We start from the raw sequence: 23,502 nt of genomic DNA, 5'->3' as shown, positions 1-23,502 counted from the left end.
AATGTGGAAACACTGGGTCTTGATCTAATTCATATTGCATCAGATGTTAACATTGTGTTTTTAAAGTTCCCTTTATAGATGTTAGATTAGCAAGTGAACCGATCTAAATGTCTCCATGAATGTATGTTTTTGTTTCACACAGACTGAGGTTGGTTTTATCCTCTGACTACATGGTAATGTGTAGACTTCATTTTTGTCGAATATTACCAGTGTTCAAAAAGGTTCACATCATGTCTAAATTAATTCTTGCAGGACTGTTTGAATGACACATGAATCCAACACCCAGAAAAAAAACTAAAAACCCAAGTTGGTCTAGAAAAACTGGTTGAATAAAAACTGGTTGAAGTACAGATTTAAAGACGATGTAGTTTACTTTGAGGTTGGGTATAACTCTCCCTAAAGGAATGACATGTCAAACTTAAATATGCTGTTTCTTTTTTCAGGTGAACACACACACACAAATCCTTGAAGCGAAATGTTCACAAAGCCTAGTACATGATCAAACTTCTCTATTTTTCAAAATCTCAATTAAAAGTAAAGTTAATCTGCAGTGAAGGGTTATTTCAAGTGTTAAATGCAACTAAATAGAGACAGTTTATGTTATTTAGGCATTCTTCAGTTGAGCCACCATACAATGTAACTTTGAATGGCCTTGCTTATCTTGAATTATCAGTTTAAAAATAATTCTGATGGCACTGACTTCTAATAAGTTGAATGGCTTCTCTTTCTTTCCCTCGTTCCAGTGTTCTTTTTTTGAGTGGATAAAAATTCAAGTCCACAAAGAATCGCACTCGCTTAAATGTAGGGGGCTCCAAAGTAGACACTATTGCTTCAACACAGACATTTGTCCAAGAATTGTAGAATTTGTTGAATTAATGCAGGTCTTGTCTATACAACAGCAGTGTACTCTGGCCATACGAGGTCCAAAAGGACAAAAACCCTGTAACAATTTTATGTCTAACAAGTTTATATCTCTTATAGCTTGACATACATGTTGACAATGAACCCTAAGTGTCATTGTATCGAGAGTTATTGTGTTAAGATTCTTTGGAATATTTCTTTTGTGTTCACTGGAAGAAATAAACGCAGAGATTTTGAATGACATGGAGAAAGCTACACCCTCTACTGCAATGAATATTATTACCCTGCCACTTCTTAGCTCCATATCTTTTGCACACTTTGATAAGGAAAAGAGTCTCGATCATTTAACCTACTATTTAAAGTAAATAATAAAGATACAGTCTGTGGTCAGTTACTGAACCAAAACATATACATAACTGATAACTTCATAAGATTGTTTAGAGATTAAGAAAAAAAAATGTCTGAGAATTTGTTGTCTTTTGTCTGTCAGTGTAAATGGAGTTTTATATTATTATTTTTAATAATCAAAATAATGTGCTATATTTATATGCAGTGTACATTTTAGTATTCATTTTTACTTGCATAGGAATTTCAAATTTTCAGATTTTGTTGTAATAAACAGAATTTATTGATTTAAGCAGTCACATTACAGGGACAAACGTGTTGGGGTGTTTAGCACATTAATAACATTGAACGCATTTACATTAGGCATAATTTTTAAGACTTACAAAAGGTTCTTGTGATCAGCAGTTTGTAAGATTTTAATTTACAAATATGTTTATCTGCTAAAAATGATCTGTGCATCTCAAAAGCGCATCTTAAATACAAACAAGAAGATAAAAGTACTGCGGTCAGTGAAACCAGTAGAGAGAACACAGCAGTGATGTAAGAATATTAGAGGTCAGAAGGTTAAACACCAGCTGGCATGTGCAGATTTCGAGTGCCACAAGTTATGCATGTGTGAATTTAATTTTTGGAGCTTCCACTCAAAATCATAAGTATGTAGAGGAATATCATAATGATATCGAGGTAGATAATTAAGGCACCATAGACATACTCTTCAGGATCAAGGCTGTATTTCTGTCTCCCCATCACCAGCTGACAGTCCACTGCCAGAAACTACATGAGGGAAAGAGAAACATTGGTAACACAATGACACACAACTTACACCATACTTTCTTAAAGGGATAGTACACCCAAAATTTCAAATTATGTCATCATTTATTCACCCCCATGTCATTCCAAACCTATATGAGTTGCTTTCTTATGTTGAACATAAAAGAAGATATTATGAATCAAACAGCTGCTGGTTGCCATTGGATTCCATAGTATTTTTTTCCCTATGGAAGTCAATGACAACCACAAACTGTTTTGATTACCAGCAATCTTCAAAATATCTTCTATTATGTTCAACATAAGAAAGCCACTCATACTGGTTTGGAACGACATTAGTGTGAGTAAATGATGACAGAATTCTCATTTTTAGGTGAACTATCCCTTTAAGTGGTTGTTATCATTAAATGTTTATCATGCTTTACCAGTGCATAAAGAAGAGCTCCCAGACATCCATAGAGAATTTGCAGGACATTGGAGTAGAAGAAGATGCTGAAGAATCCAAACATGAGTAAATCGATGGACAGTATGAGCAGAATACCATTACAAACTGTGAAGTCCAAGCGAGTCTGAAAGGATCACAGCAAAGGAAAGAGCAACTATATAAAGTCAGGTTATGCTTTTCTGAATTCTTTTTTTTTCAGGGTTTTTTTTATCTTTTATCTAACACACTGTGGTAATCACATATACCTAACTCTAACTTAAAATTAGCTGATGTCAGATTAGTGTAATTTCCATACCTGGGCAGAGAAAATGATGATGCTGAATGAGATGACCAGAGTTGAACCTAAAGCGATGATCACAGCAGTTGTGTTGTGATATGAGGCTACAGTTCCCACCATGTAGGACAGACTCAGCGTAACCACTGACTGCAGGCAATAATAATGCATGTTAGGCATACAGTATATGCAGCTATCAAAGCATAGCCTATATAATATTAATAATTTTGAATTTAGATTTTTGAAGACTGCATTGCATTATTGGAAAAAAAAAGTCTTTAAAAATGTATTTATTTCTGTCTTATTTTGAAACATGACATAAAATGCAACCTGAATAGACAAATGCACAAATAAGAGGTCTGAAACACAATCACGTGTCGTCTAGGGCTTTATAAATGTTATAAACTGTAAAAGATTATATGGAAGTATTGCATTTTTGTGGTCATTTTTAATAACAAACTGTAAACCCTTTTAACTGACTTTTATCCCTGGCAACTGACTTCCCCATTAGTATTTTCATTATCTAGTCAACTTTTTTTTCTTACAAATCAAGATTTCATGTCCATTCATTTGGCCGAACAAGAAACAAGCTAATCTAAATTGAGCGTTTTAATTCTCACCCTGTTTATTTTTTCTGATGATACCTGCTGTACATAATGCTCACATTAACTTTTATATTTTGGCCACTGCACTTACAGAGGAAATACACCAGTCCGTTGTGGTAACCAAGTTACAAAATGCAATGGCTTAAAGAAAGGAGATTTTTGGGTCAACCTATAGATTACAGAATGTTGTTAAGTAGTACATTTTGGGGAAAATTCAGAAGAAACAAAGACAAGGAACCAACTTGGTTAAATTAAAGTTAGAGTGTTTCAACCAGTTTTCAAGCCATTCCTTCACCGAATATGAAGGAGAATCAAGAAAATAACATATTTTGCCTATTAATTTTTCATGTTGAGATTAAAAAAGAAAAAGAAAAAAGCATATTGAATAACAACATTAAAAATCAGTTAGCCATAGAGAAAATGAATGTGATTTTTACTTCCGGGACCCGACTGTTGTACTCTATTTTGATAGAAAAGTTCATCATCTCCTAACTGTAGGCGGCTACAGTATGTGTTTATGTAATGCACAGCATGAAGACACTCACCAGTCCCAGCAGGTTCCAGGGATGTGTGCGACTGAATTTGGAAAACACAGAAAGACATGTGCCCACTACTACAAAGATAATGTAAGAACTGAGGTACATCCAGATGTTACGCTGAACCGCTGCCTTGACTGTGTTTGAGAAGGTGAACACACAGACGACAGTGAACGTGACTAGTAACTGAATTGTTACCACACTGAACACCTGCGAGGGAAGAGAGAGAGAGATTGGAAAGGACAATGAGGACGAGCATTCAGAGCAATCTTAATATTCACGATGGGATGCAAATCACAGAAATGCTCACCTTTCTGATAAAAGCTTTCCGGACAGTCCTATCCTCAAATGATGACACAAACACCTGACTTTCCTCGGCTGGAAATACAGCTATTAAAAAAGAAAAATATTATTACTGTCATGACATTCTTGTCATTAGATTGTTATTTTGGTTTTGACGTCATTTTAAGTAAATGTTGGTTGATAAATCAGTGAAATAAAACACCTGCTGGGTCTGGATTCGGTTCTTCTGTTTTGCTCATGTCGATCTCTTCTGGCGGCAGATTGGGTGGGATGAAGCTGACTGCCACAGGAATGGGTTGAGGGTACACATCAGGCCCCGTAGGATAAGGAGGAGGCATGTATGGAGGTGGGTCATACATTGGTGCTGTCTCTGCATGGCTTGGGTCATTCTCAGGCACAGGTTTTTGGCTCTCTATATCCGTCATCCTAAACAAGATGTGGTTAGTTAGGATTGTATTGTCAGAATGTCAAAATAACAGGAAAAGATCTTGTCAAAGAAAAAAAAAACTGTAGAAAAAACATCGCAATGCACAGGAAATTGTGGGGTCTGCAATATTTGTTTGCTACTGTGTGGTTTGTTATAGTTCCATTATATATCTTATAGTTAACTTCTAGGTCAAGATAGAAATACACTGAAAAAATCCTGATATAATATACACAGAGAAAAACAAAATGTAAAAATGTCTATTGTTTTAAGTTTAAAAAGGGAATCATAGTTTCATTTTTACTCAGTAAGAATGTTACACACAATTGGTTAGCTTTTCTTTTTTTTTTTTTTTGCAAAAGTTTAATAGTACACTTACTTAAGTAAATGTATCCATAATATTTTTTTAAATGGATAAAGACTAGATTATTCAAGCACATTACATTTGTGTATTGTTTTACTGTTAACCCAAATTTTGCAAACATTGCAGTTCATTTGAATGAGAAATGCTGAGTGGATTACAAATTAGCCAAATCCTCAATTGGTTGACTAAAACTTCATCAGAGAGACAAAGAGTGCAACATTCACCGTTAAAAGCTGGCTTTTGTTCTTGTTTCAGTTGATGTTATCACTTTATTCTTAAAGGGTTTACTGACTGATAATAATTTGATCTAATTTATTTTGCAGATTAGTATTTTACTTTTTTATTTAGATCAATTGATTTCTTCAATCACAAGAAAATATTGATATCTTATAGTATTATATTTTACATAACTAAAAGAACCCTTACCTTGATTCTTCTTAACCTCTGTGTGGTCTGGTGTGAAGTCTGAGCTCTGAGAGATCTCCGATGTTTAATGTCTCACCTTTGTTTCTCACAGACTTGAAGTAGGTTCCACATCCTCCTATTACCACATTTACAAAAAAACCCTCTGTGGAAAATCGGTTGTGAAGTTTTTCACACGATTGCCCAAAAGTTGCTTACTGTAAGTTCACACAACTGGCTTCCCTTCGGAGAGTCCACTTTTTGAACTAGTACACTTTTATGACACCACCATTAAATGACAAATTCTAATGTGATCTTTAAACGGTTGTACTCTTGTTGCACACAAATACAGGCAAGCCTAAAATCTTGACTAGGCAAGCTTGTGTACATTTTCAGATATAAAGCAACGTGCTTGGCTTTCTAGCACAGTCTTAGCATTAACATAAATGTTAATTACTTTGGCTCTTTGTCTTTTGTGCGAGTATGATGGTTTGAGTAGGGTTGACAGGTTTCACAAATTCAACCACAAAATGCAAGTGCAACAAGAGCTGTCGAAACATAGGTTATACAGGATTTTGACACTTAAATGGCAAAACCCACTTAACTCAAGTGCTTCCTTTTTAACAGAATTCAAAATGTTTACCATAAAACTTATATGAAATTAAAGTAACGGTGCATTACAAAAATCAATTTAGAGACTACAACCCTTTTAAACCAAGGGAGCAAAGGAAACAGAGCTTCCCCAATCATAAATCCATGCTCAAATTAGAATGTAATCATATAGCAATCAATTTACTTATTCACAACTAGTTATATTGACACAAATTTCAGTAAATATAATATGTCTATTTAAAATTTAATTAATTTTATATTAGCAAAGATGATCCAGAGCACAAAAACCATCACACTTAAGCATATTTATTGTAAAAAATACATATAAAAACAATTTCTCAGACATACAAAACATTTAGGCATAGAAACAGCATCATGGACAAACAAAGGACAAAGCCATAATGAAATGTGATACATATTTACACTTTAATAAATAAATACTCAATTGTTCTTTAGCAGAATGAAGGCAGATTGTCTGTGTTTGGGCATGTGAATATAAGCAAATCATATTGACCTAAAGAACATTCCCAAGTCATTCATATTTGACCGATAACTGTCAAAACACAGGATCAAGCAGGTCAAGACCCTTACCACTGAATAATTACAGAACTGGCTATGGCATTTATACTGCATATATAATAATATTTTGTTAAGAGAAAGAAAAAAAACAGACCACCTTTGGAGTTAGCTAAGCCCCAGGTTATTACAGTAAATATTGTAATTCAGGTATGGCACCACATGTTAAAGGGCAAAAGCTAACTTCGAGAGCTTAAAAGTTTGTCAAAATACTCTGACAATACCTCCCTCCACTCCACAATGCACTACACAGACACAAAACATAAATGTAACTGTAAAAATGACTTTTGCATTTGACTCACACAGACACAAATGGCATTTCTCATGTTTTCAACTGAAGAGAACCGTCAGGCTGTCCTGTAAAGGAAACACATTTAAATACTTTCAAAGTTAACCTCTCCGCTTGAGAAAAGCAAAGTCTCCATTCAGAGGTCTTACCACTCGAAATGTGAGTCCTCGAGCTAAGGCAAAAAAGTAACAGACCAAATGACCTCTACAAGAGACAATAGAATAATGAACATGAGAACGCCCACAATCAGGAAACCCCATAAACCTCAAAACATGAAAATATTTACCCTTAGGAGGACCGTCAAAAAAAAAAAAAAAAAAAAAGTCCTGTTAGTCAAATTCATTCCATTGTTCCTTTCAAGGCGGTCGATGACAATGTCTCAATTACTCCCTCCTCATATGGCATTACTGCGCCTGACATACATCTCTGCACCACAGATGGCCTCATTCAGTGTAGAGGAGGCCTGGTGTAAAGTGACTGGATTTCTCTAGACTACTACATCTAATACACAGAGAGGCTATTTCACAAACCCTCCCCTCCAAGACTAGTACATGCTGTCAGGTCATCAGCGTCAAAATCTTCTGGATTTAAGTACACACTTGAACACACACTTCACTGCAACCAATAACATCCATTAAACTAGCTAGTGGAAGTATCGCTCTGATCTGTTAACAATATACAGTTTTACAAATGAGGAAAAGCAATCAGATCAAGAGGTTATGAGAGCCTGATGTGGTAATGAGGGGGAGTTTTGCATGGGATGGATGGATAAAATCACTATTCATTGTAGTTTAAATTTAACACATCTATTGGAAATTTCACTCTGCCTTTGAAATGTTCCTAGAGTAACAAAAAGGGAATAGGGTAAACAAAAAGGTTATTCTCCAAAAATATAAAACATCATGCCTCATATGTAATTCCTGTGCAATATTTACGCATGTACAGTTCCTCTGCGTTCATCCGGGATGTGCCCAACAAAATCAAGTCGCTCATTCAAGCCACTGAAACCTCAGCAGGCTGCACAAACCAAACGCTAAGCCCGGCGTAAATTACATTTCACCATGTTTCCGTGGTAAGAAGAACGCCATCCCTCCAGGAGATCAAGATGTTCACACGGAGAGGCGATCCATGTGTAACTTCCCTCCATTTACATGTTTGTTTTACAAAGTTTCAGTTTACCAGTTTCACTCCGAGCCTTAAAGTAAAGAGTTAAGAGAGGAAAGGCAAGCCGAGCAAACCTGCCATTCACGCAGGTGCTGTAGGGTAGAGAAAAGCCAAGTCCCAAGAGTCCCATCACATAGTTAAATCCAGGAGCACTCACAGCCAGACCGATTAAACTGACCACAAGTGATGATGCTTGTTATTTGTTTTTGTTCCTTTGTGTCTTTCTCTCAATCCTTTCTTCAGAAAATATGCTCCTGCCAGGGGGTATTGTCTCCTAAAATTATGAAAAAAATATATATAAATGCACTTAAACGGTCAAGTGAAGAGGTATCTAAAAAAAAAATCTGAATTAAATCTACATTAAAGCTACATTTCTCCAAATCTTTTCTAAAAAAGAAACAAACTCATCTACATATGGCATGAAGAGAGGACATTTCAAGCAATCATTTTTGGGTAAACCATTCCTTTGGAGGAATTGTTAGCTTAAAAAAAAAGGTTTAAAAACTTGCATGCATTTCTTTTTTTCTGTGGAACACAAAAGATGTCACTTTGAAATTATATTTTAATGTCCGTACAAAGTCAATGGGGTATAAGGTAATAAACAATTGGAAATTTTTTCTAAATATCTTCTTTTCTGCAGTATAAAATGTCATACATATTTGGAACGATATAAAGGTGAATGACATGACATTTTCATAAATTTAAGATTTGAATATATTTTAACAAAGAAACTACTTGAAGGACTAAACTCACCTGAGTCAAAGTGTCATTGCACAAGAACACACGAATCAATCAAAAGGATGCTCAGGGCAGCACGCCTTCACTTTGCTCCATGTGTCAATGCAGCTATTTAGAGAAATATCAGCCATTACACAGGCTTTTGAAAGCATTTGTAGCAAATCCTGAAGTTTTTTTTTTTGGATGGTTATGGTTACCTTTTATGGTAGACACACAGGCAGGCCAGTCGAGCGATGGTTTCCCCCTGAAGCAGGTCTTCGAGACAAATTGAACACTCTCCACTATCCTTGGCTAGCATATCAGCTATTGGACAAGATATGAATGAATTAAAGTCATAGATATTGGCAAATGGAAAAAAGAAAATAATAATTTGAAAAAGCTGCAAGCAGCGAAGAAAGGGCCCTCCTCGCCCTTGATGTTTGGGGCAGATTGGATATTGCATGTTTAAGTCAGTGTACAACAAGTCATTTCCTGTTGCCAGTAGGTGGCACTATGATTATAATTGAATACTGGCTAGTGATGAGAAGTTCGGATCATTTTACAGACTCTGACTTTTGAGTCTCGTTCAGCAAAATGAACATCTTCTAAATAAATAGATTGCTATTGTTATGCAGGTATGAGGGTTAGATTATTTAGTGTACAGGTCATTTCAAGAGTGATAAACAAATATGAGATAGAAAATATTTATTTTCATGCATTTTAAATGTTTAGAAATGTGGAAACCACTCATTGCTTCACACCATCTCCTCACTGCATTATTATTTGTAAAATAGGGGCTTTATGGAGTGTGTATAAATGGTTATTTACCTACCATACACACATACACACACACACACACACATATATACATACATATATATATATATTATATATGAGAATAACAGTTTATATTTCATTAATTTAGGGAAATGAACAAATGTCTTAAACCTCAAGGAAATATTTGGCAACCTGCTTGAAAAGCAAAATGTTATTGATAGTGTAAAAAACATCAACTTTGAATCACATGCTGATTGGTTGACTAGCATTACTCAACATTAATTACTACCTTCCAGCAACACTACATTCAATGAAGGTAACATAGTTAAAAAACATTATAGTTCATTTAAACGAACCGGAACCTGAAAATTTGTATACTGTAATATAGGTTGAATTTTGACATTGCCATAAGTTGACAGTAGGCAATAAACAGTTTTGAGCATTGAGTAGTTGAGTATTGTAAATTTTTCCTAACCACAATTCTTTAAATAGCAGTTTATGATTTAAAAGGAACCGGAACCGTTAGATGGAACCGGAAAATTTCTAATGATTCCCAACCCTAACTTTAACTGAATATGGGCATGGGTACGTGTTCAGGACAGAACACCTATCAAACGCGTGAAGTTTGGGGATGATCAGACAATGCTTGCCTGATTTACAGCAACTTTTTTTTCTGATAAAAATTCTAAGTCTGAGGTCTGAAAGTGGCAAAAATTGCACAAAAAGTGTACAGGAAATTTAAAATAACATACTTCCTGTTGGGTTTTGTACCAAGATACTTTTTTGTTGGTACTGGTGTGCACATGTACGTAAAAACAGATCAAGGCAAACTCAAGTTTAAATTTCACAGGTGGTGCTCTCGAGCAATTGTGTCACATCCACTTGTGAAACCCATATCAGTTGTAAAACACGTGTCACAATGTTTAGGCCCTCAAAAATGCAATTCACTTTAGAGGAGGAAGAGGAGAAGAAGAAACAGCAATTCCAATAGAGTCCTCACACGATTAGTGCGCGGGCCCCAACAATAAAAACAAAAGGGATGCTTACTGTTATAAGGAAGAGGTGGAGAAGTCAGACAACTTAAAAGATGGTCCTCGATTCGTCCTCCAGGGAACGGCTTGGTGCAGAAGGGACAACGAATAGCTGGAAAGGAGGGGAAACTAAATCAAGCAAGTTGTCTAGCACTGTAAAACGGAGATGCAGAAAGGGTTTTGTGATATGCAGGCCAACCAAGACAGGTGAGTATACACCCATGAGGCCGACTTTTCTGAACCCTATAGCTGCACTAAGACCAACTGACCAATATAGTTTGTAAAAAACAAAACGAGATCATCAGTAAACTTGAATTTACCTTTGGTTTCAATCCACCACAGATCATCCGGTCAAGAATGCTTGAAATGTCTATAAACCCCAAACCTAACTACACCTAAAGCGATTTAGTCTCGTGCAGAATAATTCATCTTTGTTAATCACCTTGCATGGTTCATTAGGTTTTAAAACAAAATAATATTGAAAATTCACTCGCATAACAGGTCAGATTGGCTTTTGCCCATTATGTACAGTATATAAACATTCTGTATCACTTTACAATGAAGTCCCATTAGTTAGCATCAACTAATATCAATAAGCAATACATTTGATACAGTATTCGTTTCTCATCAATAAATACTTTAGAATTTTATTGCTAATCTCAGTTATTTGACGCTAACAAATGGACGTTACCAAACTTTCATTGAGCTAACTAGTTGATGAAGGTTTTTGGATTGACTTTTGCATATGGAAAACAAAATGAGTTGAATTTTATGGACTTCAAGTCCTTAAGACTTTTTCTCTCAATTAAGAGTTCACAGTAAATATAGATCTCATTCTGCCTAATGTCTTTTGTGAAACAAATAATGTTAGACCTGAAACAGCATAAGTAGAGTAAATGATAACATTATAAGGTGAACTCTGTCTTTGAATGCCATGAAGATAATGTAGGATTATTTTGGTTTATCCATAATATACTGCGCTGTTTTGCATTGTTTAGCTATTACTCACTGTGAACCGTCAGGTTTAAATGACAGAACTGGAGATGAACAGGGTGTAACCGAGGTACAGGAACGAGGAGTCTTTCCACTTACCACCGTGACGGTTGTTGACCCTGTAGAGTCCGATCCACGCCTCAGAGACTGGCCGGGCGTGGGTGCCCCTCACCCGGGTGGACCTTGCTGTGACGCCACCGGCGGAAGAATGCCGACCACCGGGCAAACGCTCCGAGAAAGTGCGCTGCGGTGCACGGCCTATTTCCTCCGCGCTCACAGGGCCTCCAGGACTACCATCCTCCTCGCGTTTCTCCTCGGCCCCGTTCTCGTCCGTCGGCGAGGCCTGGCTGCTCAGAGACGGGGACATGTGGCTGTCGGCGGGGCTGCCGTCGCTGCTCGCATGCTGCCCGTTGTCAGAGTCGCTGCCCTCTTCCGACCGGCTGCGGTTCGTCTCTGAGTCATGGTCGAAGTTGCCGGAGAACTCCACCATGAGGCTAGTGGGCCTGTTGCTTCGGATCCGTCGACAGGACTCTCTCTTGATGCCTTCTTTATCGAAGGCTGTCGCGGCAGCCTCCTCGTGTAAACGGCTCGATCTCGTTCCCATGTTCAACCGCGCTCCCTAATCCCGATCGATCTATGACTGATCAGCGAACCCGATTGCTTCCGTTACAAAGCCCTTAGGCCGTAGGATCATATGCCACATCTATTTCACAGTCGTAAAGATAGCACTGAGATGTGTTGTGTTTTAATTTCTGTTTCAGTTATGACAACAACCTACCGCATTTTCCTGCCAGTTATGTCCTGTGGTCCCTGTTCAACAGTACCGTCGTCGGCAACGCACCATACCGGAAGTTGGCCTCTTTCCTTCTTCGTTCAACCGACCGTGTGACGTCACGCCCTAAATTTACTTTTTATCCAATCATAGAACAGGCACAGGAATGTTTGAAAAGTATGTGATTTTTGTTTCATAGGAATTAATTTTGTGATGGTTGTCATTATTAATTTATTATTTTCATTCTTAGTTATATTAGCGTATAGAGCATCTTATATTATATTTATAAATTTCTATTTATAAATGTGTTCTTCCTTTTTAAATTTAATATTGAAATATGAAAAAATGGAACATATATATTTTTAATTGCTCAAACAAAACGAAAAATCCGGCTTCATTTTTCGTTTTTACGTTCAGGGATAGAAAATGAATAAACAAATAAATATTCGATCTCTACTTGTGGGGGGAATTAAACGCCCCTCTCCACAAAAACAAACAAACATTACAACATAGTAATAGTCCTAAAAGTGAAGAGCGGGCCACTATCAATTTATGTGAACATACAGTCATAAATTTTGTTTTAGACAATAGGCTACGCTGCGTTTTGGACAATGGATGAACTCAAATAATATCAGAATCAGAATCAGAATTAGCGCAAACATACAAGGAATTTGTTGTGTTTTTTTTCAAAGGTGCTCCTGGTACATCACCAAAACCACCAGACGAACAGAATCAAGAAAAAGTATATCCCTGCAATCAGTGGGTTTTTTGTTATTATCAACGAAAATCGATCTCACTAACCCTACCTGTTGAATTTGGAAATATTACAACCAGAAACACAGAGCAGATAGTGATCAGCTTCATCCTCCTGCCTGCTCCAAGCTGGAAATAGTATGCTATCCTGCTTCTTAATACACCAACTCAACACGATACAAATGAGTCATTAAATGTCAAACTTAGAAAGAAATTACATGAGGACAGGAATAACATAATACATCATCAGTGAAAAACATGTCTGTGTTAACTGGTGCTCAGTTTGCACAAACAGATGCATGCTTGTATGTTCACAGTCCCTTGTCGAAGTAGGAGTCATTTTCATAAAAAAAAATGACTCCTGTGACAGAAGACAACAGCAAACACTTCAAATACATTTTTAATTTATGCTGATCGGTAAGCTACATATCACTGCATATAGCCCAGTAGGTCTATCAGTTTTTAGAATTATACCCCATATATATATATATATATATATATATATATATATATATATATATATATATATATATATATATATATATATATATATATTAAAAAGTAAGTCTCTGAACCAAGTAAAAAGCTCATGCACCATTTTCAAAATACACTGCATAGAAATCAATCATCCACTCAAAAAATGACCAAATATGAAAAACAGATCTGAGTTAATATAGCTGCAAAAGTTATTGTTTAATCGTGTTTTGTGATATTGATTGTTTGTTAATCTGAAGCTTTTCTGAGTCAGCAATGCAAGTCCAAAGAATACAAGGGTCATGTTTGGTTTTATTGCATCATTAGGTTCCATCTTGCCCCAAACTGTGCAAAACTGACATGCATCATAAAAAACATTAGGCATAGGTAGCTATGAAGATGTTGGCAGCTCAAAAGACGCTGTTATTGCTTTGTGTTGGGGTCTCACTAGGACATGCTTTCGTTACATTAGAACAGTTTAAGAGCATTGAGGAAAGGCTGAAAGCCACAGAGGAAACACTGAAAGAACTGAAGAGAGAGAATGAAGGTAAGTATCTCTCAGTAATAGTGGTATGAGTTCTCATCTACATCTTATGTGTTTTCGGTTTGATTTATTTTTACCTTTACAAGAAACGTTTATCTTTTGAATCATTTCCATCCCAGAACACTATAATAAAATTCTGCATTGTTCATTCTGAATAGCTCTAAGGACTATCACAAAAGCCTCAAGTGATAAACTTGAATCTATCCAGGCAGAAAATAACGGTAAATTAAAATGATTGTTCTATGGTGTTATATATATATAAAAAAAACTGCAAAGATGACAAAACTCAAAACAATTCCACTGACCTGTTCACAGCCAAAAAGGTTGCCTTTTCAGTTGGACTTTTGGCATCTGGAGAGCAAAAATCTGGACCCTATGACACTCGGACAACTTTGGTGTATAAAAAAATCTTCACCAATACTGGGAACGCATATGACCCCAACACTGGTAACCTGTACCATTTATATTTCTTTATGTTGTTAATTGTCCATTGTGACTATGGATATTCAAGTAGTAAATGAAAAAAAATCTTCACAGTTACTAAATCCATATATTTATGTATCTTACAGGTATTTTTAAGGCACCAGTGAATGGAGTCTATTTCTTCAGATTTTATGCTCATGCTCATACTCCTACGCAAATGGCAGTCAGTCTCCATAAAAATGATCAGCTCCAGTGCTCTGTATTTTCTCAGAAGCCCTTTTCCAATGCTAATGGCAGCAATGGTGTTGTTCTCTCACTGCAGAAGGGTGATGAAGTGTACACACAGCTGTGGAAGAACAGCTGGGTTTATGACGATGGAAACAGCTACACTAGCTTCAGCGGTTTTCTGCTTTTCTCTTTGTGAGTGTCCACAGAATCCAGAATTGGATGAATTTTTTTTTTTATGCCACTAGTGTTGTAATGCTAATATCTGTGTGATATTTTCCTCAAAAGGAAGAGAACATTGTATGATCTCCCAAAAATTAATTACAGACCATTATATAATTTGCTCAGCATCAAAATAACAGAATCATTTTGCTAGTTTTCAACGTTTTTTGCAATGAAAAACACATACTTTGATTCATCACCTAATAATTTAGCTCAGTCAACTTTATTACATATGAAAGGTCACTTTTTTGATAGGTGCAGAGTTTGTCTAATGCAAATTAACTGTTTGAACAACTGAAAGAATGCAAGGACATCAAATGTTTGAGCTCCTGAACTGAAATAAACTTTTCTTTACTAACCCATTTAACTATCTGTGGGAACATTGTATGATCACCCAAAAATGAATGTTTGTTGAGAATTTACACATCATTATATCATTTGCTCAGCATCAAAATAATCCACAAGTATCTACATCCACAGGACTCCAGTCAATTAATGTTTTTTTTTTTTTTTTTTTTACTTTAAACCATTGCTGAACTGTATACCTTTTGTATGAAAGGAAACTTTGATGCAATCCATTTAAATATTTACTTTATTCCTTCTTCATGCAAACATTAGTTTCATTCATAATCTGTTTCACAGTTCACACACCACATGCCACTCTGAATTACAGTCAATGTCATTCCACACACCACTTTTATAATTATACAGTCCTCTACTCCATTATAATCATTTCACTCTTTTTCTTTCTAGTTGGTGAAAGTTAATGGTTGGTCACTAATATCTACAAAAAGCCCTTCATTCTTTCTGTCTGTTGCACATATACGTTAGTAGACTCAAGGGCAACTTGCATTGAAGTTAGCACTTTTTTCTCCTCTTCACTTCTTGGCAGGACAATTTTAGCCCCAGTGTCAGGGCAGAACTTCTGTGGCTTTTCAAAATTTCCCACCAGCCCATCAGACACATAATATTTCTGCCCCACTTTCCTGAGAAATAGGCCTAAACATTTTATTTTTTATTTTAAAAAGCATTATCTTAAATATATAAATATTCTTACACATATTAACAAAACATGCATAGTGCAGTCATTGTTTATGTAGGAGAATAGTACCTTTCTCAATTACTGTGAGTCTGTCTGTTAGGTTTCTGACATCTGATTGAAGGTGTATTACTAAAGCACTTTGAACACCAGTGCCAAATGCATAGCAGAGTGAAAATCACAAGCATCAGAAGAAAAATCTGAAGAAAATGCCAAGAACTATATTTTTCTTGAACCTTATGCAATTAATGTATAAACTCAATTGAGATATGGTTAAAAGACAATACTTGATCGCAGTCTAGAACTTCACTATTCATTTATCGTATTACTTTTTTTTCTAGACACCTTGCTTGAATAAATTTTTTTTTTAACATATAAAAGTTTGAAATTAATCTTGTTTTTCTGTTTAATAATTATAATAACACATTTTTATAAATAATAATTCACTGTGATTTAATTTAACCTATTGGACCTGGATCCCCTTGGTGTCCTTGAGGGGCTATCAACACCAGGTGGTCCTATTTTCCCAACTGGTGTTGATGATGAAATCTCATTTCTCTCATCTGCAGTCATCTTATCTTTCAGTATTATGTTCTACAGCCACATCAAACTTTATGACTTAACACACCCACAACTAAAAGCACAGACCTGGATCTCCTTTTTCTCCTTTTGGTCCAGGAAACCTGTCTCATCCATCTCTATCCATCTCTCCAGCAGTTACCGGCACCCCAGCATACACTGGACAACTACTTTGAGCTGCAGCTAGCAGCATAAACTCCATTACGAACGCCGCAGCACAGATTTGATTGCTTTAACAACGCCATCTGCTGTTAAACTACAGGTAACTGCAAAACGTAACATTATTACTGTATCTACACTGTAAAAATGACTGTGAATTTAATGGCGAAACACTGTAAAAACCTATTAAATGGTTTACGGTAAATTCCCCTATACGGTGAAAAACTGTATTGGACTTTACATGTAATTTTATAGTTAGTAACACTGGTAATTAATAATGCAGCATCTACGTGGTATACCACAGTTAAGTAACTGATGCATGAGAAAGTTTAAACAAAACAAAAACAACATCCAATGTTTGTCAAAATTTTAATGATTAATTTTGTAAGGAGAGTTACGAGTGAAGATATGGGTTTGTTTATTCCATTCAGAAGTCAAAGGATAACTACAGTTATTTCAGAAAAAGTAAAAAAAAAAAAAAAAGTTTAGTTTCAGTTTTTCATTTAAAATTGGCTAGTTATACAATTAATGTAAGATGAAATAAAAGAGACACTTTGATTCATGACATATAATCGTAATAATGCATTTATTAATTTGTAAAAAAAAAAAAAAAAAAACCTTAGGGCAATTATTTGTGTATATTTTATGCACTGTAATATAATTTTTTAAAAGGATATATTTGACAGTGTGATTTATAATGTGAATACTGTGTGTGCTGTTAATAGCATATTAATATTATAGATGTGTATACATCAATATATCTTATACATACTATCTGATTTCTATTTCACATATGATGGGATGTTGACCATTACAACCAACATCATCCCAAAGGCCAGAGTCTGTTATTGTTCCACAGTCTTGCACCCCCTTATAATCATCAGGCTGACCAGGATGCCAGTTAGTAAAAGTCAATTGGTTCCCCTCAGTGTCCATAAACCGTCCCTCTGTTTCTCTGTCTGTAGTTCTTATATATGGCTTCTTACTACCTAAACCACTGGATACTGATACTTTCAATAATACCTGATTTTCAAAAGCAGTTCTTGGCAAAACTATTGTACCACCAACATCTTTACAGTACTTCATCCCTGCATCAAAAGTTGCCTCAACACCATCAGTGATGTAGTATTTCTGTCCGACCTTTCTGAATGTATTAAAACTCACAACTTTCTCAATCATAGCAATCTTGGCATTAAGTTGCTGCATCTCAGATTTTAGGGTGTCAGATAAGAGTTCACGTCCAGGAGAGCCTAGAAATTGAATAATTGCACTTTGAAATTAGGTACAATAGATGAATGGACATAAATTATTGAACATAAATGATTTAAATGACAATTTTTTTGAAGAAGAAAAATCCATGTTTGCATATTCTCTGAATCTCTAATTTCCATATGAGAGATTTTGAAATAACTAAATGACCTATAGTAACATATAATTAAAATAACTTAAAGGGATAGATGTTTATCTGCTTACCCCAAGGGCATCCAAGATATAGGTGAGTTTGTTTCTTCAGTAGAACACGAACTAAGATTTTTAACTCAAACCATTAAATCTATCATTCTTATAATGTAAGTGGATGGGAATCATGGATAAAACATAAAATAAAAAAAATAAAAAACACGTTCAAAACCAAATTAATCACTGTGGTTCATGACGATACACTGATGTGTAAAGACACAAAACGATAGGTCTGTGCAAGAAACTGAGCAGTATATTTATATAGTTTTTACCTCTGATTCACACAATGTCTGATTCACACAAAACTGTTAGAACTCTCCTGAGCTCGTTGACACACTCCTAACTGAGATTGTAGATAGAGTGTCAATGGTCCATTTGAGCGTTAGGTGGCGGTAATGCACTTTTAAGTCTGTGATCTGCCATAAAGGAAGAAGAAGACACATCACGCCTGCTGTTGATTATAAGAGTGATAGACTGCAACGGTTTGAGTTAAAAATCTTGGTTTGTGTTCTACTGAAAAAACAAAGCCACCTACATCTCGGATGCCCTGGGGGTAAGCAGATAAACATCAAATTTTAGTTTTTAGGTAAACTAGCCTTTTAAATGTTTAATACCTTGTGGACCTGAAGGTCCCCTTTCCCCCTTTTCTCCAGCTGTCCCAGGTGGTCCCGCTTTACCTGGTGGTCCCTGAACACTCACTCCTATAATGCAGGAGCAAAATAGTTGAAATAAGATAAGACTAAAATAATCCATTACCTCAGACCCCCTCACTTCATTTATTTCACTCTCTGATACACACAGACCTGGCTCTCCCTTCTCTCCTTTGGGTCCGATCGCTCCATCTCTCCCATCTCTCCCAGGCAGACCATTGTGTCCGGGAGTGCCAGGAACACTACAATATGCAGGACAGTTTAGGTTCTGAGGTTCAGCTCCATCCAACAGCTGCAGTGCAAACTGAAGGAGCAGACCAGCCTTTAAGAACAGCTTTAACACTGCCATCTGTGGTGCACAATGGGAAGATGTTAGAGATTTTATTTTTATGTTTTAGATCCAATCAGTCAACTTAAGGCAGGATGCCACAGGTGAATTGGATGGAATATTTAACTAATAAGATTTTAACATTACCATTAATTTAACATTATACCCTTCTCCAGTTAATTAATTGCAGTATGTTAAGACACTGTAATGTGTTTCAGTATGCAAATAAGGCATTATTTAATAAAAAATGCATCAGTTTGCATTTCCAGAGCAGATATCCAAACACTGCATAAAGCCAGGTTTGAAATTGTTTCATCGTGTTTACATATTAGAGTTAAGAGTTTTTAAAAAAGGGGGTTTTTGGTATCTCTTTTTTATCACTCCATGAACCAGAAAATACTGTCAACAGACAGGAAAAAATGTTTTAAAAAATTTTAATAAAAAATTATAAAAATTATAAAAAAATTATAAATGAATCAGGTGAATGTTGTATAAACGACCCCCTCTTTAAACCTTAAGATTAAGAATAAGAATAAATATGTAAGGTTTGTATGTAAATGATTCTGAAGTGGAGTTTGTTGGGTCAGTACAGAAAATAAAATCATTTTGAGAAAACAGCCTTTAAAATATTTATTGTATTTGAAAATCTATACACAAATGGATAATTGTGTAATAAAATAATACTTGTGTCCTTTCCACTGTCTGACACAAAATAGCCAAAATCTCAAAATTGACCAGTGCATGAAAAAAGAAAAAAAAAAGTTTTTTATTTATTTAAATAATTTACATAACTCAATTTACATTCACTCAAACAAATAGCATGTGCATGTTTGCAGTTTGCATTTTTTAAAGTCTTTATTTTTGTTTGTGTGAAGCCCTTCTTTCTTACAGATAACTGAATTGTATTTTATGCTGAAGACTTTTAGCTAATATCTAATCTTTATAAATTGTTCTGAAATGTGAGGAAATTATGCTATATTCAACATTGTGGCAGGATACATTTTTTACAAAACGTTGTGAATGAACATTGGCAATACCCAATGGTAATTCAAAGTGCTTTACATAAAATAAAGTAAAATAATCATGAAACAAATCACAATAATAAAACAGGGAACTTAAAACTTTTGAAATCAATTTAAAGCAGATAAAAATAGAAAATGATTATACAAAAAATACAGTAAATACAGTGCAAACATTGCTGAATCACAGCGGTCTCTATCTACACATTATGCTTAACAGATCTGAACATTTAGGTGTGAATCAATCCAACTATTTTCCCCTTAAGTCAGCATGAAAATAGGAACACATCCTTTTAACCCAGCTTCATTAGTCTCATGAGAATATAGAGGAAAGGTGTGCCTGCAAATGGACTAAGCACAGAATATTTGCCTCAGGACAGAGCAAGTCTTTTATTTGCAAATCTTTAAAGCTTGATAAAATGAGATTTCGAGGAAACAATTACCCTGATCAGTTTGTAATTCCTGACTGAGATTCATTTAATTCACTTTTATAATTATTCCATGGACAATAACTGTTAACTTCAATAACTTATTTCTAAAGGTTTCTCCATGTGATTCATTAGGATATTATTGCTCTAAAACATAAAACAGCATTGTGCATGACTGCCATCCATTTTCATGTCTCTTTCCTGTTTAAGTTCAAGCCACTTTAGTGGTTCAATGTTGCAGTTTTTTCCCCCTTTCTTTCATAGATTTACGTCAATTATACTCAGCTGTAAAAAAAAAAACACATTAAGAAACTTACGGGTTTATTGGAGGAGTCCAGGTAACAGCCAATGCCTGTTGCTCAACAAGTCCACGAGGAGGGTTTTCGTCCTTTAAATCTGATGAGCTTGTTGTTGTGAATCTCATATTCTGAAAAACTGATCTTCCTCTCAGGATGTACAGCCCACACAATGAGCAACATGTTAACCGTCCCAGCCTCCCATTTATTGACACCCTGGTTAAATTCTTCAAAAAATAGTGTCCACCAAAAGTCATTGATTTGCTATTTCATTCAAAAACCAAATTCTAATGATCGTTAGCCATCAGAACCAGAGCATTTAACAACTGATAAAGCAGTTGTGTCTGGTGTAAGTAATGATGAAAAGTTTGTAATTCCTGTTTGTTAACTTGTATAATTAATTATGCAATGCGCAATAACTTTGAATATGATCCAGTCCGGTCCATCTGGATACACATTAAATAGCATTGTGTGCTATTACCATAAATTTCATGTCTCTTTTCTATATTAAGATCAAGAAACTTTTGTGGTTCACTTTTCCTTTCTTTTGTATATTTACTGCAGTTATTCTTAGCTCTTTTCAAATAACATTCAATTCAATGGAGGAGTCCAAGTGATGCAATGTCTGTTGCCCAACAAGTCCACAAGACTAAAATCACACAACTGACTGAAGAAAGGAGGGTCTTCTTGCTTTAAATCTTAGGGGCTTGTTGTTGTGAATTTCCTTTTCTGAAAAAGAGCTCTTTCTCTCAGATATACTTCCCACACAATATACACATGTGCAGTGGGATTTTCAGGATCAGAAACATCATGCCCGAAGACGCCACCTGGTAAATGTTTTACAATTATAATATGTGACCCTTGACCACAAAAAAAACAGTCATAAGTTGCATGGGTATATTTGTAGCAATAGCCAACAATATATGGGTCAAATTATGGATTTTTCTTTTATGTCAAAAATCGATAAATATCATGTTCCATGAAGATATTTTGTACATTTCCTCCTGAAAAACTATAGCAATATGCATTGCTAAAAACTTCATTAGGAAAACTTTAAAGGCCATTTTCTCAATATAATTTTTTTTGTACCAAATAGGCTAGTTGTATCTCAGCCAAATATTGTCCTGTCCTAACAAAGCATACATCAATAGAAAGCTTATTTATTCAGCTTTCGGCTTTCAGTTTTCCTTATGACTGGTTTTGTGGTCTATGGTCACATTTTATTAAAGGGACCTTATTACTGTAATATTTAATTACGTATATTTTTCATTTGGTTCAAGTAAGTTCAGCTAAATGCCTTGTCCATTTCACATTAAAATGTTATGTAAAATGTAAAAATGTAAGCATCATGCAAGTTTGCAAATATGTAACATCTCTACATCCCAACAAGTCCTCCAACTCATACGACCGTATGGGTCGTTTGTCACTATCCATAAATACGACCCACACGAGCGTTCTCTAAATTAGCGCCCCTATTGGCAACAGGAGGTATGATAAATGAACTTTCGCCTAAATGCATTGTGGGTTTATTTTAACATGTTTGCTATTTGCGTTTTGAATTGTTTGATTTAAACTCTCCCAGATGTTCGTGGATTTTGATGATATGGATTTTAGATGACTTCGAGACATGTACAGGTAAGGTTTTCTCCCGTCTCATAAAGTAGTCGATCGTTTATGAATAACATGAGTTTTTATTTTCAAATCGATACTGGACACTGTATGTCCTATTAAACCAGTTTGACGTTCAAATCATTTAATCGAAATCTGCAGCTTTATAAAGTTAGTTTTCATTGTGATATTCGTTTGAAATTCGCCTGTGGTGGAAAGAGGTCATGTAAAAGTCGCGCATTTACCATGTTTTTACCATAGTAACATGTCGCTGAACCATGTCACGTGTTATAAAACCTCAGTAACCACAACTCAATGTATCTCCCGTCATAACTGTAGTTTTACTTTGGTATTTGTAGTATAAACACGTTACCATGTTTTTACCATAGTAACATGTCGCTGAACCATGTCACGTGTTATAAAACCTCAGTAACCACAACTCAATGTATCTCCCGTCATAACTGTAGTTTTACTTTGGTATTTGTAGTATAAACACGTTACCATGTTTTTCACCACAGTAACTGTGCTTATTGTGTACTCTTTAGTTAAGTAACACATTTGCCATGCCTTTAATACCTTTTTGTAATGTAATTGTGATTCAGTGTTTTCTTTTCTTTTCAGTTTTGCAGTTTCTTCATATCACATACATCTCCAGCTCCTACAACAACATTCAGTGTCCAGCAGCTCTTTATGATGCTCTCTCTCTCTCTCTCTCTCTCTCTCTTTCTCTCTCTCTCTCTCTCTCTCTCTCTCTCTCTCTCTCTCTCTCTCATTTTCCTTTCCTATTTTTCTGAACTGTAATTCATAAATAAGTCACACATATTTTTCTTTCTTTCTCTTGTTCATCATGGCATATTTTCACAGCTCAGAATCAGATTTTGATCAGTTCTTGTATTAACAGGGAACTTGTACTCGAAGCTCAACTTGAAGAAGTTTCCAGTGAAGATGAAGTCCTTCAAAGGTTCGACACAGGTAATGTTGAAGATATGTAGTTATAACTGATTTACTTTAATTAATTTATCCTTACTTTATGTTAATA

General features: G+C 35.4%; 5 protein-coding genes across 10 annotated transcripts in view; 2 read left to right on the top strand and 3 right to left on the bottom strand.

Moving 5' to 3' along the window:
- Window positions 1-1,466: 1,466 nt before the first annotated feature.
- LOC113045009 (protein lifeguard 1) lies at window positions 1,467-5,461 on the bottom strand. The gene is made up of 7 exons (XM_026205107.1): window positions 5,352-5,461; window positions 4,340-4,563; window positions 4,145-4,224; window positions 3,844-4,044; window positions 2,715-2,843; window positions 2,400-2,543; window positions 1,467-1,980 (listed from the first exon to the last, which is right to left on the bottom strand). Exons 2-7 carry the CDS (start codon window positions 4,560-4,562, stop codon window positions 1,828-1,830), a joined length of 930 nt encoding a protein of 309 aa, XP_026060892.1. The 5' UTR covers window position 4,563; window positions 5,352-5,461; the 3' UTR covers window positions 1,467-1,827.
- A 768-nt stretch (window positions 5,462-6,229) lies between these two features.
- Window positions 6,230-12,456, bottom strand: LOC113045008 (E3 ubiquitin-protein ligase znrf2-like). 2 transcript variants are annotated; one of them, XM_026205106.1, is made up of 6 exons: window positions 12,265-12,456; window positions 11,586-12,126; window positions 10,510-10,605; window positions 8,904-9,009; window positions 8,722-8,814; window positions 6,230-8,242 (listed from the first exon to the last, which is right to left on the bottom strand). In XM_026205106.1, exons 2-5 carry the CDS (start codon window positions 12,088-12,090, stop codon window positions 8,757-8,759), a joined length of 765 nt encoding a protein of 254 aa, XP_026060891.1. In that variant the 5' UTR covers window positions 12,091-12,126; window positions 12,265-12,456; the 3' UTR covers window positions 6,230-8,242; window positions 8,722-8,756. The 2 variants fall into 2 exon arrangements, with proteins under 2 accessions (XP_026060891.1, XP_026060890.1); XM_026205105.1 differs by having other exon boundaries at window positions 11,586-12,189; window positions 12,265-12,453.
- A 1,351-nt stretch (window positions 12,457-13,807) lies between these two features.
- Window positions 13,808-15,261, top strand: cbln13 (cerebellin 13). The gene is made up of 4 exons (XM_026205104.1): window positions 13,808-14,032; window positions 14,188-14,250; window positions 14,345-14,476; window positions 14,599-15,261. The coding sequence occupies exons 1-4, from the start codon at window positions 13,879-13,881 to the stop codon at window positions 14,874-14,876; spliced, it is 627 nt and encodes a 208-aa protein (XP_026060889.1). The 5' UTR covers window positions 13,808-13,878; the 3' UTR covers window positions 14,877-15,261.
- On the bottom strand, window positions 15,063-20,981 carry LOC113045005 (mannose-binding protein C-like). Its single transcript, XM_026205103.1, has 4 exons — window positions 20,877-20,981; window positions 18,938-19,133; window positions 18,749-18,835; window positions 15,063-17,926 (listed from the first exon to the last, which is right to left on the bottom strand). Exons 2-4 carry the CDS (start codon window positions 19,131-19,133, stop codon window positions 17,448-17,450), a joined length of 762 nt encoding a protein of 253 aa, XP_026060888.1. The 5' UTR covers window positions 20,877-20,981; the 3' UTR covers window positions 15,063-17,447.
- The window catches only part of LOC113045004 (telomerase protein component 1-like), a 48,307-nt gene continuing 40,191 nt past the window's right edge, over window positions 15,387-23,502 (top strand). The window contains exons 1-2 of one of the 5 annotated variants that reach the window (XM_026205096.1): window positions 15,387-16,779; window positions 21,609-21,685. In XM_026205096.1, the coding sequence (XP_026060881.1) occupies window positions 21,633-21,685 (53 nt within the window). In that variant the 5' untranslated portion in view covers window positions 15,387-16,779; window positions 21,609-21,632. Of the gene's footprint in view, window positions 16,780-17,945; window positions 18,688-21,557; window positions 21,686-23,502 lie in introns of those variants that run through there. The other 4 variants (XM_026205095.1, XM_026205099.1, XM_026205097.1 and 1 more) reach the window with 4 other exon arrangements.

Source organism: Carassius auratus, chromosome 27 (genome assembly GCF_003368295.1).
Source record: "Carassius auratus strain Wakin chromosome 27, ASM336829v1, whole genome shotgun sequence".
In the NCBI taxonomy this organism is placed as follows: domain Eukaryota; kingdom Metazoa; phylum Chordata; class Actinopteri; order Cypriniformes; family Cyprinidae; genus Carassius; species Carassius auratus.
This window is presented reverse-complemented; position numbering and strand designations above follow the sequence as displayed.